The sequence below is a fragment of the Anguilla anguilla genome, chromosome 18 (genome assembly GCF_013347855.1).
Source record: "Anguilla anguilla isolate fAngAng1 chromosome 18, fAngAng1.pri, whole genome shotgun sequence".
NCBI lineage: Eukaryota > Metazoa > Chordata > Actinopteri > Anguilliformes > Anguillidae > Anguilla > Anguilla anguilla.
This window is the reverse complement of record NC_049218.1, coordinates 24,714,275-24,729,313: the sequence shown is the minus strand read 5'-3', so window position 1 is coordinate 24,729,313 and position 15,039 is coordinate 24,714,275. Positions and strand designations below refer to the sequence as shown.

At 47.7% G+C, this 15,039-nt stretch overlaps 1 protein-coding gene across 6 annotated transcripts in view; it reads right to left on the bottom strand.

The window, feature by feature from the left end:
• Nucleotides 1-15,039, bottom strand: part of adgrb3 (adhesion G protein-coupled receptor B3) — a 201,268-nt gene that overhangs the window by 69,089 nt on the left and 117,140 nt on the right. For all 6 annotated transcript variants that reach the window (XM_035400743.1, XM_035400740.1, XM_035400738.1 and 3 more), the window contains 2 exons: nt 5,552-5,698; nt 2,672-2,747 (listed from right to left, as the gene is read on the bottom strand). In XM_035400743.1, the coding sequence (XP_035256634.1) occupies nt 2,672-2,747; nt 5,552-5,698 (223 nt within the window). The remainder of the gene's footprint in view (nt 1-2,671; nt 2,748-5,551; nt 5,699-15,039) is intronic.

Here is a 15,039-nt window from a genome sequence, read left to right as displayed (position 1 = left end):
GAGGGGGTGGGAGACTGGACATAATTCCAGGTTAGCTAAGCCTGAGTCTTTAAAAAGTAACTTGCAAGGAATCAGGTTTTATTCTCTAAAGAGCATCTGTTTCTCTCACTCTGTCCGTCTGTCTGTCTGTCTGTCTGTCTATCTGTGTTTCTCTCTCTGTCTGTCTGCCGATCTGTGTTTCTCTCTCTCTCTCTCACTCTCTCTTTCAGGGGATTTTTTTTATATTGACCATAAAGTTAAGCTCTGCTCCCCGCCCCTTCTCTGGCTGTTCTGACTTGTTAGAGGAACACATCAAAAAGTCAGACATGAAGAAGTACCTCACCCTCGGCAAGCACAATTCCCCCCTTCTTGAATCTGCACCCATGTGGGGGAAGGAGTGGGGGGGGGGCATATGTGAAAATCACAAAGCAAACCAAAATCTGCTGCAGTGATCACCGTCACCCCAAACCCTGCACTCACTTCACTGGGAGAAGCCAGAGAGAACCCCAATACATTATAATCAGGGAGAATGATCCCACTCATTACTGTGGGAGAGAAATCACGCTCATTACTGTGAAAGAGAGAAATCGCACACAAGTCAGAGTGAAACTCTGAAGAGAAATTGCACACAACTCGGTGTGAAGGAGATATCCCAAACTTTAACGTATGAGAGAGAAGTCCAGCACATTGTGAGAGAGAAATCCCATAAATTACTGTGGGAGAGAAATCACATTTATTACTGAGAGAAATCCTGCACATTATTCTGAGAGAGAAATCCCACACAATAATATGTGAGAGAGAAATCACATAATTACTGAGAGAAATCCCACACATGAATGTGTGAGAGAGAAATCACATAATTACTGTGAGAGAAATCCCGCACATTAATGTGTGAGGGAGAAATCACATAATTACTGAGAGAAATCCCACACATTAATGTGTGAGTGAGAAATCCTGCACATTAATGTGTGAGAGAGAAATAGCATAATTACTGTGGGTGAGAAATCCCACGCTTTAATGCTAGAGAGAAATCTCACCCATTACTGTGAGAGAGTTTAATCTCACACACTGCAGTGCTGAGGGTTAATCCTACACCTTAATCCTACACATTACTGTAACAAAAGAGAGAGCAATCCTGCATTTAATGGTCTGAGCTGAGAAAGTGAACCTATACTTTACCACCAGAGGAAAAACATCACTGTGATTGACAGCATTTTAATATAACAGGTTCCACTTCAGTGTGAAAGGCAGCACTTTGACGCGATAGGGTGACACATTACCGCTAGAGCGGACCCGCTACTTTGATAGTCACTACTTCAGTTTAATAGGCACCGGCTCAGCGGCTGAGGCGACAGTTCAGTCTGAGAAGCCAAAGCTTCGCCATGACAGACAGTTTCCCGTAAGAAGTGACAGTTTACCATGCACAAATGCCACTTCACTTTGAGAGACAACAGGTTGTTATCAATGAAAGTGACACTTAAAACCTAGAATTTTTACCCCCAAAAATTACATTTCACAGGGCGAACGCCGCAAGAGAATTTTAAGTTTTCAGTGAGAGCCGCAGACCCCGACGGAAATGCATCCTGGATCATTTTCTGGCGTAGGCGTGGTGAATCCAGAATGCGTTCCGGTGTTTTGTCCTTTTTTAAAAGTAAATTAAAAGTTGAAATGTATGTGGTGAACGAAGCGCACGCGTCAGTGTGCCGGTGGCTACGGGTTCGATGGAACAGAAAAGCGCTGTGCCCGACACGCGCACAGCTCGCTGAACACAGGCCGGCACTGCGTCCAGACCCCGGCACTGCGTCCAGACCACGGCACTGCGTCCAGACCCCGGCACTGCGTCCAGACCCCGGCACTGAGTCCAGACCCCGGCACTGCGTCCAGACCACGGCACCGCAGCACGCAGTGAATTCATCCGAATCCTGGCAAAAAAGTTCGCTCGCAACAATCCGCAGATAAGAAATATCTTTGAAAGGAGGAGCGGAAAAAAAGGCTCGATAGAGACAAGGTGCTGCTGACGCAGCCTGGCATTAATTCCAGTAATGAAATATCGACACGTATCGGGCTCGGATTTTACCGCGCTCGTGAAAAGATGAAAGAAATATCGCTCACTTGTGTCCGTGTTTCCTCTTAAATTTGTTAGGCGAGGAGTCGCACATTTGCGTGGGGGCATTTCTGTATTACAACTCCAACCGGACTTTTGTTGTTGAGTGTGGGGTACATCGCAATTCCGATGCCAAAACAAACAAACAAATAAATAAAAAAATAAAAAAGTAAAGGGTGGCACAGGGGGTGCAGAGGGTAGCACTGTCGCCTCACAGCAAGAAGGTCCGGGGTTTGAATCTGGCCAGGGCCTTTCTGTGTGGAGCTTGCATGGTCTCCCTGTGTTCCAGTGGGTTTCCTCTGGGTACTCTGGATTCCTCCCACAGTCCAAAGACATGCAGGTAGGCTAATGTGAGACTCTAAATTGCCCACAGATATGTGTTCGAATTAATGATGTGCGTGCCCTGCGATAGATTGGCGGCCTGTCCAGGGTGTGTTCCTGCCTCTCGCCCAGTGCACGCTGGGATAGGCTTCAGCACCCCCCGTGATATAAGTGGGTATAGATAATGGATGGATGGATAAAAATGACAATGTATGCATGTTGATGTAGGTGTGGGCGTGTGGATGAAAATAATCAAGCAGAACTTACTTGGGGGTCGGCAGCATAAGTCCCAGGGTTTTGTATAAAACCGTCCCCAGGATGAACACAGGGGATCCGTCTGCTTCTGTGGGAGCAAACACAACACTGTAGTCATCTCCACAATGGAGATCATAGACACAATTACAATATAATAATAATAATAATAATAATAATAATAATAATCCCCTGCTATATGGAAAAGGACTTGAACATTGATCGTGATCTTGATTTACCCATAAGTGAAAACACACATCACTCTGTTCCCAAGAAGCTACATATGCACAATGTGCAAATAATAGAGAATGCTTTTGTGGTCCCTAACCGGAAATGTACAGGCTAATAATATAGGGCTAATATTCAGCACCTAGTGCATCCGGCACATGAAATGTTTACTATGGATCTGTTACATGATAAAATGTCTGCATTTTCCGTCTTAGTGTAACACCTCTCGGTTATAATGCAACTGTCAATAAGCAATTAAAAGACAGGGCTGGAACTGCCCTGTCCATGTTTTAAAATCACAAAGTTGTTGTTGGCCTTTCATAAAGGTATACAGTGTTTCTCCTGAACTATAAAGATTCATTTTATTTCTTCTTTTGATTGTGGTTTGGAAATGTCTTATGTGCAAATTTAATGAATTGCTCTTTTCTTTGATGTATTAAGTTCTATTCAACACTATTCATATATGCATCCGGAGACACAAACAGTAAGCAGGAGAGTTTGTAAGCTGATTAAAAAAGAAGACCAGCCGGTCAAATCTTGGGGAATAATAAATTCCACCCAATTTGCATTCTGTTCATATATTACAATACATTATTTTTTAGCTGCGACCGTAGCTCTATTGGTCTGTTGGTCGGTCGATCGGTTCACAAAAATTGTCCCACCCCATAGCGGCCACAGTTTTCTCCCCAGGAGGCTGAAATTTGGCATGGACGTTGGTCATGACCGAAGGTTGAGCTGAGTAATTTTCAAGGCCGATTGACCAAGAGGGGGCGTGGCGATGGGCATGGCCTATCACAAAAAGGTGCATAACTCCTGAATGGATTTACAGATTTGCACAAGATTTTGTGGAAAGGTTGGTCTTGAACCAAAGAAGAGGTCACGTGTTTGTGTGAGGGTGTGTGCGTGGATGCATGCACACATGTCCCAAATGACAAATATACAATAAATAAATAAATACTCAGGAAATACAAATATAGGCTAGCTTTCAGTTCATATTGCTATTTAAGTTCTATTGTAGGAAATGTATGAAACAATGTGAAGTTAATGAGGAATGCGTGAGAAGGCACCCACTGGCACAGCTGTTGCTAACAGTGCTGTGCACCTCTTCTTCTGATTGGCTCCTGAACTGACAGGAGCCAATCAGAAGGGACCTGGTGATCACAGTGCGATGGTTCATCAGCTCCATAATGAGAAGATGTGCTGTCAATCACCAATGGGTTTAAACTAATCACTGCATTACATTAGAGTCAATTAGCAGGCGTTCTCCTCCAGAGCATGCCTCCAAATACATGATTATGTACCGGCTACAGTCTCTAAAAAAAGCTAATAATAAAAACATATTACCACAAAAAATGAAAACCATAATCAGAATTGACTAACGGGTGGTGATGTGGGGGGAGAGGAAGAGGGGAAAAAAAACATCCGGAGAGGTTGACTTTCAGTTTAAATGATTCGGCTGTCCTTACCACTGGTTCCTTAAACCATTTGGAGGCCAGTACAGACAGGAATTGTGATTTGGAAGGGCTGTTGTCTGATCGTCAATGAAAAACGTATTATTATTGGTCCAAAACACTGAGTGAAAGGAAACACCGGATAGCTCCGCCTATTTTGTGATGGATGGAGCCTCTCTGCTTCCTCACTGAAAGGCCCGTGGTCCAGACATGGTCTTTGCCTCAGAGTGTAGATTGAGTTTGATGTATCCGGGCAACGTTTAAAGCCCATTACAGGTTAAAACACCGGCACGGCGGCCAATGACATCAAAAAAAGCCAGACCATTTTTTTTTTTTTTTTTGCCACTTTCTTCGTCCCATTGATCTGTGTGTTCTCCTAATTTATGGCGCAGAAGAAAGACATAATCCTGTGTGTTTTGGCCCTGCCTCAGCTCTTAATATCACAGTCTGACAGTCTATTTTTATCTAGCTGGATTCAGTGCTAGCGAGGAATTTGTAAAAGCCATTCTTGGAGAAGTAACTGGGTGTAATCAGCCATGGCTGGGGGGAGGGGGGGGGGCGGGTTGACCTACAACAATTCTATTTACAGCTCCCGTGCCTTTAAGAAAGGAAAAAAAAAACACGGAGGGATACGTGTTGTTATTTTTAGCATATATTCGTGTTACTGGCAGCAAGACAAATTAACCTATATCGCCACGGTGTCCGATCATACTGTGCAAAGCGCGCGAATCAATATCAAACAATGCCCTGCATTCGATAAGCATTCGTCTTCAACTTTTAATCACAACGAAATGCATTTGTTTTCATTAATGAAAAAAAGAACGCGTGTCGAAAAAAAAGTGCTTGTGTTTGCACATCAAAGGAGTGGACACGCGGTAATTGAGTCCGAGGCAGTACGGAATTACGATTCATCTTCCCCTGAGACCATAGCACTGCGTCTGAACTGTGCAGAAAACCTCCAATAAGTGGTATTTGTGCTGAGTTAATGTACTGTCCTAATTAACCGTGTCTTATTAGGCCTGAGTCATTACACTGGCCAGGAAGGGTGCTGCGCACATAAGAACTACACCTGTCCTCGGATTAGGCCGAATCTGTGCCTGTCATCTGTGCAGGACAATGTTGAGCCTTAAATCACGGCGGGTATGGTGTTTCAGCGCCACAGAGCTGTGGGCTAGCGGGTGGGTTTCACTGGGTGCTGCGCTCGTTGATGCCGTACCTGCGGACTGGGGGATGAAGATGCCTTTGGGGATGACCACCTTGTCCTCGGAGTTCCGGGCCCAGTCCACCATCCCTTTGCGCCCCTTCATGGGGAAGTTGATGTCCGTCATCACGGAGACTGCCGGGAGCTTCTGTATGCTGGCCACTGTTCAGAAGTAACAGGATACATTTTGATGTTATGATGATATTATCTGTAATAACCAACATGGCATGAACGCATGCACACGCACACACACGCATATACGTACGTATACACGCCAGCACGCGCACACACACATGCACAAATATGTATACACACATACGTGGCACACACACACACATACACACACACACACACATAGGGATGCACACACATGCGTGCGCGCACACACACACACACGCGCACGCACGCACCCAAACACACACACACACACACACACACACACACACACACACACAGACATACAGACAGACACACACACACACACACACACAATCTCAACACGAGGGGTCCATAATGACTCGAAAGCTTAACTAATCAGCCGCCAGTGGCTGGAGGTCACCCCGGACGCTCAAACACACACATTCAGAGCTGCTGTTCCGGAGAGAAGCAGTCTTACGGGAGGCCCGTCCAGTAATGAGAACACGCTCCTCGCTCACAGACCTCGCTCTTCTGGCGAGAGGGAAGCACTTGCGCAAACATTCTGGGGGTGTGGGGATAAGCTCTGACCTCTGTGAGAACTCTGCGCTCAGACAGCCTGTCCTCATGGCGTACTCTGAACAAAGCCAGGCCAAACATTCAATTTCACCGCCGTTCCCTTCCCTCGAACGGGGCGCCGAAGCTTCGCGGAAAAGCAATGAGGCCAAAGCGCTTTCAGCTAAACGGCTAAATGCTAAATTCCTACTTCTTAGTTCGCTGATTTTTAGCCTAATTTTTTTTATTATTTCTCTCCCAGGTTGGGGCACTCAGTGGTTTCTCTAGGTCCAGCTCAATGCTCTCTGTGAACTCTGTGAGGAGTTCGGGTAAGCATGCGTTCATTCAGCCATTCACTGTTTTTCTGTCCAGCAGAGGAACTGCGCTGGTCGTTGTGATAGAAAAGTGCATTTCATGCGCAGCTTCTGCAGTCAGCCTGCAGCTTTTCCATCCTACCCTCCCGCCCCCCCCCCCCCCCCTCGATGTTCTGTTTGTGGGCAGAGAGATGGCAGCAGTCTGGTTCCGGAATCAGACCAAACCCCTCCCTCCCTGGAGAGACACTGCAGCCAAGAACGCGCCCCCCCTGCCAGGCTGCTGGACCCATTCCACCACTGGCACGCTCGGGACTGGGCACCAGACACGGTGACACTTACATACACGCAAACAGGATGAGCCACCTTAAAGCCCTTATGGCTTATGACCTTTCTGTGACCTACCTGTTTAAACTGACTATTGACAACACCATGGTGTACAGGTACATAAAATTCAGTAATCTATTAGTTAATATACTACAAATGTTCTATAATTATATTTTGATTGCTATGCTGGTGATAATGCCAGTGATCACAGTTGCAAAGTTCCAAAAATGTCTGCGCTCAGACTTAAATTGGGTGTGTGAATGCCAAATTAAGAATCAAAGAAAAAGAAGGTCCCGCACACCAAAAGATGCCTCAAACGCACCTGAAGCGATGTCTTTTAATCAAAGACTCGGCGCTAAGCTTTCTTCGGTGTGGACGATCACAGCTGGTGGTTAAAATGCACCGACATGCCGTATCTGTGCAGGTTCTTTCGTGGGCGTGGATTCAGCCCTGTCGTATGTGAAGGACCGAGGCCCACCTTTACTGTACATCAGCCAGATTACAGTCCACATTGACCCCGGCTCACAATGCCGATCAGACGGCGTGCACGAGCGATTACACGCTGCGTGGCTCGGCCGCGAGGATGTGGGCGTGGTCAGCGGCTGCGAGGGGGGCCTCGTGATTGGTTGTGCGGCGCAGACGGGCGTGCCGCTGTTCCGTGTGAGGAACACGCTGCTGTTCTCCGCTCCGGAGACGGTCGGGTGAAGGGCACCTGCCCTCGCTTCTCTGCGCAGCTGTTGGAGCTGCCGCGCTCCACAGGGGGGCAGGGAGGGAGTGTTGGGGAGGGGGGGGGGGGGGGGGGTGGAGCAGACTCAGAGGGCGGGTCGCCCCGGTAACACGGTGGCACGGTGTAGGGCAGCGTGTGTGAGCAGTGCCGTGCCGGGTGAGGTGACCGAGCGCGGCTGTGGAACAGCGTTCAGAGCAGCAGTATGGTGACATGGCAGTGTGGGACTGCTGTCTGCTCAGCAGTGCGCTACAGACCGCAACAGCGGTCAGTGTGCAGAAAAGGAGTCAGTAGTGTGAAACAGGGGTCAGTGTGTGGAAAAGTGGTCAGTAGTGTGGAAGCAGTATTCAGAAGTGTGGAAAAGTGGTCAGTAGTGTGGAAGCAGTATTCAGAAGTGTGGAAAAATGGTCAATAGTGTGGAGCAGTAGTCAGTAGTGTGGAAACGTGGTCAGCAGTGTGGAGCAGTAGTCAGTAGTGTGGAAAAGTGGGCAGTAGTGTGAAGCAGTAGTCAGTACTGCAGAGCAGTGATCAGTAGTGCGCAACAGTGGTGAGTAGTGTGGAATAGTGGTCAGTAGTGTGCATGAGTGGTCAGTAGTGTGAAGCAGTAGTCAGTACTGCAGAGCAGTGATCAGTAGTGCAAAACAGTGGTGGGTAGTGTGGAGTAGTGGTCAGTAGTGTGGAGCAGTATTCAGTAGGGTGGAAAAGTGGTCATTACTCTGGAGCAGTGGTCAGTGCAGTTAGAGAATAGAATCGCCTATGCTCTATTAATGGGAGTCGCTCTTGGTTAATTAGGAGCAATCACATGGCTTTAAAAAGCCGGTCCTCTGCAAAAACATGCTTTGTATATCACTGCGGAAACCGTGCGGTAGTGTTCCCAGTGACTCCCGAAAGAGGAAGCATGTGACACATGCTAGTTTGCCCAAGTTCACTCAGCATGTGACACGTGCTAGTTTGCCCAAGTTCACTCAGCATGTGACACATGCTAGTGTGCCCAAGTTCACTCAGCATGTGACACGTGCTAGTTTGCCCAAGTTCACTCAGCATGTGACACGTGCTAGTTTGCCCAAGTTCACTCAGCATGCGACACGTGCTAGTTTGCCCAAGTTCACTCAGCATGTGACACGTGCTAGTTTGCCCAAGTTCACTCAGCATGTGACACATGCTAGTTTGCCCAAGTTCACTCAGCATGTGACACGTGCTAGTTTGCCCAAGTTCACTCAGCATGTGGACGCCATTTTAAAGGGAGTCTCACCGTGCCGGTAATGACACCCTTCCACGTATCAGCAATAACTGCAGAGCACAGAACCCACGCATGAGCTACACTAGCCAATCAGCACTGCTTTTATTTACTGATGCCCACCAATCACACTTACTGTTAAAACATAAGCTACTGTTGCACTGTGCAATTGTGGGTTGGAGTAAAATTTAACATCTGTCTATTACAGCAACAAAATAATAAAAGAATAAATAAATAAATAATAACAGACTTCACATCTGGATTTCTTCTGTTCAGTTATCTTATTTGTATAGAGTATAGTATTATAGTATAATCAAGATTCCAGCTCATGGTCCTCTACATGGTACTACATTTGTTCCAGAAACAGAAATGGTAAATTGTGTAAATAATCTATCGCACTGATGCTAAAAGCCTAAAAGCGAAGAGACAATTTGTCACTGATTGCTCTAACTCTGAGAATAGTAATAGCAGTGTAATAACATGAGTAACAAATGACTTTAACAACGTAACAATGTGCAATACATTTACGTACTAAAAACTTATATGTAAAAAGTATATGCATTTTTTTCGGAATAATGCACAATTAAACTTGAAATAAACCATCTGTAGACACCATGTGTCTACGGTGTGTGACTGTGTTTGTAGGCACATTGTGCACGTATGTACAAGCTTCTACATGTGTGCGTGTACGTATAGATCGATTATATAACTATTTCAAATGGATTACATCCACATAACTTGTTCCACTTACGGAAGGGGGCTGTATCTGGAAAATTCCATAAAGGTCACACAGACGCTCCGGTGAGCTGGTTTCATTTGGGAAGGCAGAGCACAGCTGTGCGATGTCCCTGCAGTGACTTTGGAGCGCATCCTACCCAACATCCTGTTCTAGGGGGGGCACCCTTCCTCGCCTCAATCCCAAACTGGACAGAGCGGATCTATACCCAGCCCGTCTCCACGCATTACATCACATTACAGGAATTTAGAAGATGTTCTCATCCAGAGCGACTTACACAACTTTTTACATTTCATCCATTTATACAGCTGAATATATACTGAAGCAATGCAAGTTAGGTACCTTGCTCAAGGGTACAACGGCAGTGTCCTTACCCGGGAATCGAACCTGCGACCTTTAGGTTACAAGACCAGCTTCTTACCCATTATACTACACGGCCGCCCAATGGGGACCACCACCATGTCTGGATGGGGTCATCTATACCGGCCGGGGTGGGCGGGGGGGAAGACAGGCTACGCAAGCGTGATGCTGCTGCATATTGGCCGCCTCCCTGGCTAAAACCCGCGGGGGTTGGGGATTGGGGAAGATTCGCGGGCGGCAGCGGGACACCGCGGGAGAGGTCCGGGGGGGTCCGGCCGGAACCCAGCGGGGGGGGGGGGCGGGCAGCGCACGGCGAGCGCGGCGCTGTTCTGGGCGGGTTGCTAAGCGCCCGCGGCGCGGCTCTGCGGTTCGGCCCGAGCCGTATTCCCAAAGCAGGCGGCGCTCCGGGGGGGGGCCACACAGCAGCAGGCGCGCAATCACAGGGACGGCGGGGCACGGGGGGGGGGGGGGGGGGGGGGGGGCTGGGGGGGGCTGGGGGGGCTGGGGCTGAAAGCACCAGATGTTCGGCGGTGGGGCGCAGCGGGGGGGGAGCATTAGTCACAAGCCGCTTTGTGTGAAAACTGGAGGAGAGGGGAGGCAAGTGGGCTTTGAACATTTTTTAGAGAAAATTTAATTAACTTATTGTTATTTTGGTTTTAAAACACACTCACACGCACACATACACACACAAATGGACACACACACACACACAGACACACGCACGCGCACACACACACACACTGATTTAAATAGATCATTTTGCTTTGCTGTGGAGAGCAAAACATTTTGATTTGGTCAAAAAATTGGTCTCTGATTAACAGCACAATGCACCAATCATTAAGCAGGTCTGTGAAACCTCTCTCTCGTATCCCCCCCTCCCCTAATGACCCCTCCCCTAATGACATCTTCAACATGTTTCTGTATGTTGATACAGTCTCTCTGTTGCATGCATTTCACAGCTCAAATTAAAGGCAAATACTTGTATGTGAAACCCAACCTTAGAGAAACTGCATGTCCCACAGTACCTTGCAAACACACCGAAGGAGAGTAGAGTGAGCCCAGCAGGGGAATCTGTCATCTATCATCTAACATTTCCACAATAAAAAACTAAATTCTGGCTCAGTAATCACATTTTTTCATTCATACTTGAGTACAATGAGTTGTGAACTGTGTCGGAGCAAAAGACTCGATTGCCCACAAAATCTATACAGGACACATATAGGCCTCCACAGTGCAGTTTACAGGGTATTTCAGAGAGGTTCTCTATGATTGGTGCAGAATACAGGACATTAAATCCACTCCGAGTTCGGGTAGGCAGGGGCAAATAAATCAGAAACGAAGCGATGGAATTGTGCTCCAGTAATTTATAACTTATAATTGATTTTTCAACTTTTTGTAAACAGGCTATCCAGGACAACGCGCTGTCACACCACCTTCACCTCCACTGCGTTATAAATAATGACACAAAAAGCCTCGTTGAGTGTTTAAAATCCTCAGCGAGGACAGACGAGAGAGAGAAGAAAACACTATTTCAAGTTCACCCCTGTCCTGAGAGAGAGAGAGAGAGAGAGGGGGTGACACTGAAGATGAAATTAGCTGGAACGCTGATAAACACTCTTCAGTTAATCATTTTCCCCTCTAATAAACGCGCAGGGCGCTGCGTCTGAGGCGTTTGCTCGGCGCCGGGTTCAGCTTCGCAGGGCGTACGTTAGCGGGATTTCTGACGGCCGACGGGTCCCAGAAATTGAAATGTAATAATAACTGAGCGCGGGTTGGACTTTGCCCTCATTTTACAGCCAAAGCAGAGGTGGAACAGGGCGAAGTGATTGAAAAGTAAATTCCACGCTGACGCTGAGCGGTGTTCGCCCAGAGAGCAGTAACGGGGTGGAACCGCCCGAGGCAAGGGCACCGAAATCATTTCAGGAGCGGGGGGTCCGAACACAGAGAAAAGCAAATGTCAGGAATCTTGATAAATTGTTGAGCGGCGTGTGTGTGTGTGTGTGTGTGTGTGTGTGTGTGTGCTCAAGAGTGTATGTGTGTGTGTTCGAGTGTGTGCGAAAGTGTGTGTGTGTCTGTGTGTGGGTAGGCAGGTGTGTGTATGTGTGTGTGTGTCTGTGTGTGTGTGTGTGTGTGTGTGTGCGTGTGTCTCAGTGTGTGCAGTGTGTGTGTGTGTGTGTGTGTCTCAGTGTGTGCAGTGTGTGTGTGTGTGTGTGTGTGTGTGTGTGTGCAGGTGTGTGTGTGTCTCAGTGTGTGTGTGTGTGTGTGTCTCAGTGTGTGCAGGTGTGTGTGTGTGTCTCAGTGTGTGCAGTGTGTGTGTGTGTGTCTGTGTGTGGGTAGGCAGGTGTGTGTGTATGTATGTGTGTGTCTGTATGTGTGTGTCTCAGTGTGTGCAGAGTGTGTGTGTGTGTGTGGGCGTGTGCAGGTGTGTGTGTGTGTCTCAGTGTGTGCAGTGTGTGTGTGTGTGTGTGTGTGTGTGCAGGTGTGTGTGTGTCTCAGTGTGTGCAGTGTGTGTGTGTGTGTGTGTGTGTGCAGGTGTGTGTGTGTCTCAGTGTGTGCAGTGTGTGTGTGTGTGTGTGTGTGCAGGTGTGTGTGTGTCTCAGTGTGTGCAGTGTGTGTGTGTGTGTGTGTGTGTCTCATCAGAGAAAAAAGGATGAGTCACTGTGCCTGCCTGCAGTCACGTCCCTGTTCCCAGCCTGTCCAGGGCCTGCTTGCTCTTTGAGGTGACAGCTCTGGCTGGGACACACACAGACGGACCCCCGTGAAGGCAGACGCTCAGACTGTCGGCTGCACCGCACAGACTGAGACAGGGAAGTCACATCATAAATACACGCGTTGCGTAACTGAAACTACCGAGGCTGACCAGGTATATATATATATATATATATTTTTATAGCACTCCTGCATACATCCTCTCCCCATTACACAGATTCTGTAAATTACATTAAATCTACTGAGATTTTATCTATCTATTGAAAATGCCATCTATCTGTTCAGCTCCAAGAAACACCCACTCAGAAAATATATTTCTATTATCTCATTGTTTTAAGCACTTTTCACATCCGATATTCAAAGAAAATGCGGCAGTCATCAAGCAGGACTGAGAATATCTCTTGCGTAGAAGCAGTCAAAAAAGAGTGTGCGCAGATAAATGAGGCGATAAAGGTGCCTTCAGAAAGAGAACGAATCCGCTCCCCGTTCGCTTCAAGCCGTTGCGGCGAGAATGACTCCCACGTCTGCTCGCGGTACGAACCCGGGCGGGAGGTTCCTGTTCCTGTCGTTTTTAATGGATTTTTTTCCCCTCTGTTCCCCGTCCTGTTCTTGTTTCAGGGCCGTAAAGCAGTGGTGAGTTAAGGTTATGCAGGCAGCGGGAGAGAGAGAGAGAGAGAGGCGGAGAGCCCTCAGCAGTGTGGGAGGCTTCGGTGTAAGTACCCCCGTGGAGGACGCCGCCGCGGCAACGCCGGGTGTTTACCGCGGCCTGCCGAATCGGCGGGAACTTGGAGCCGGGGCGGGAATGGCGCCGAGCGCTCCGGCTACCGCCGCGCGGAGAAGCCGCCAACCGCCGGAAAGGCGGCCATGTTGTTCGCTCAAACGAAACAACGCTAGCTTGTTATTTTATGAAAGGGTTTTATTCTGCTACTTTAGTCTTCTGTGTTGAAATCAATTATAACACGGCACCTTCCCAGAGTGTCCACAGTTATTCTTTTATTTGGCGGGGTATTTTGCAGTGATGGACAACTTGACACCCTGCAGAACATGGTATGAGGTGTGTGTGTGTGTGTACAGTATGACTGTGTGTGTGTGCGTGTACATGTGCATGTGTTTGTGTGTGTATGTGTGTTTGTGCGTGTGTGTTAGATTGTGTGTGTGTGTGGGGTTGTGTGTGTGTGTGTGCGTGTATGCGCATGTGTGTGGGGTGAGTTGTGTGTGTGTGTGCGAGAGTGTGTTTGTGTGTGAGCGTATGTCGTACTTCCATTCTTATGACTCCCTTACTGTAAGCGGAATGGGCATTGTGAGTAATAAAATTATGTTCCGCATGGTTGCCTGAGTGTGCGGGAACAGGATGTGAGTGGACAGCTCAGATGCCAGAGGTGTGTATATGGCCTGACTTACAGAGCTGTGACCAGGCGCTCCGCACACATGTGTGGGTCCACCTGCAGGCACGTATGACACAGTGAGCCCTGTACACACTGAACACACACACTGCAGAGAGAGTTATGTACTGAACACACAGACTGCAGAGAGAGCTGAACACACTGAACATACACACTGACTCTGTTCCGGGCCTATTCTTCCAGTGCCACAGACCTGGACGCCTGGCTAGCAGGTGTCCTACATACTGAGAAACACGTTACACTATCCAACTGCTCTTTCTATATCTTTTCACCACACTACCAAAAAAAAAAAAACTGTAGTATGCAGTATTCATACATCAGTCTTCTAGTTCCCTCTCCTACCCTTCAATCTAGAGCCGGAAGTGCCCCTCTTAGGGAAAAGCTATAATTTCATAAAAACATACTCCTCAACCAAGCATGCACATTTCACTGAACAGCGAACGCCGAACATGTATTCCCTCTGAAGCTGAAATGAAATTTCTTTGGGGTGAACGCAGCATAACCCCGACTCATCAATCGCACGGGGTGCAGAAACGTATCGGGGGGCGAGAGGGAAAGAAAGAAAATCTCGAAATCCGACTCGTAGACACCGGGCGCTGGGATGAAATAAACATGACGCGTATAAGCGCACAAACACACGGAAGAGCTGTTAATGGACAAACACGCATCTGAAATATTAACGCGCCCATGCAGCTGCGAATAAACAAACGCGCCTCTTAAATATTTAAACGCACAGGCACAGCCGTAATATGCACGCGCAAATACGCATATGGAACAAAGAAACACATGAACGCACAGACACCTAGCTGCACTGCAGTTTCTTAATGACAACAGTGTCACTGTGTCCTGCACACTCGGAGGAAATATTGAATCCTTTCATTTTTTTTTTGCATTTTTTGCATTTATTGCTGTGTGAATGCTAGGTCAACTTAGCAATCCATGCTCAAATACTGCAGAAAAAGTATTTTCCAGTATTATTCTTGGCTCAGCAATATTATCACATAAC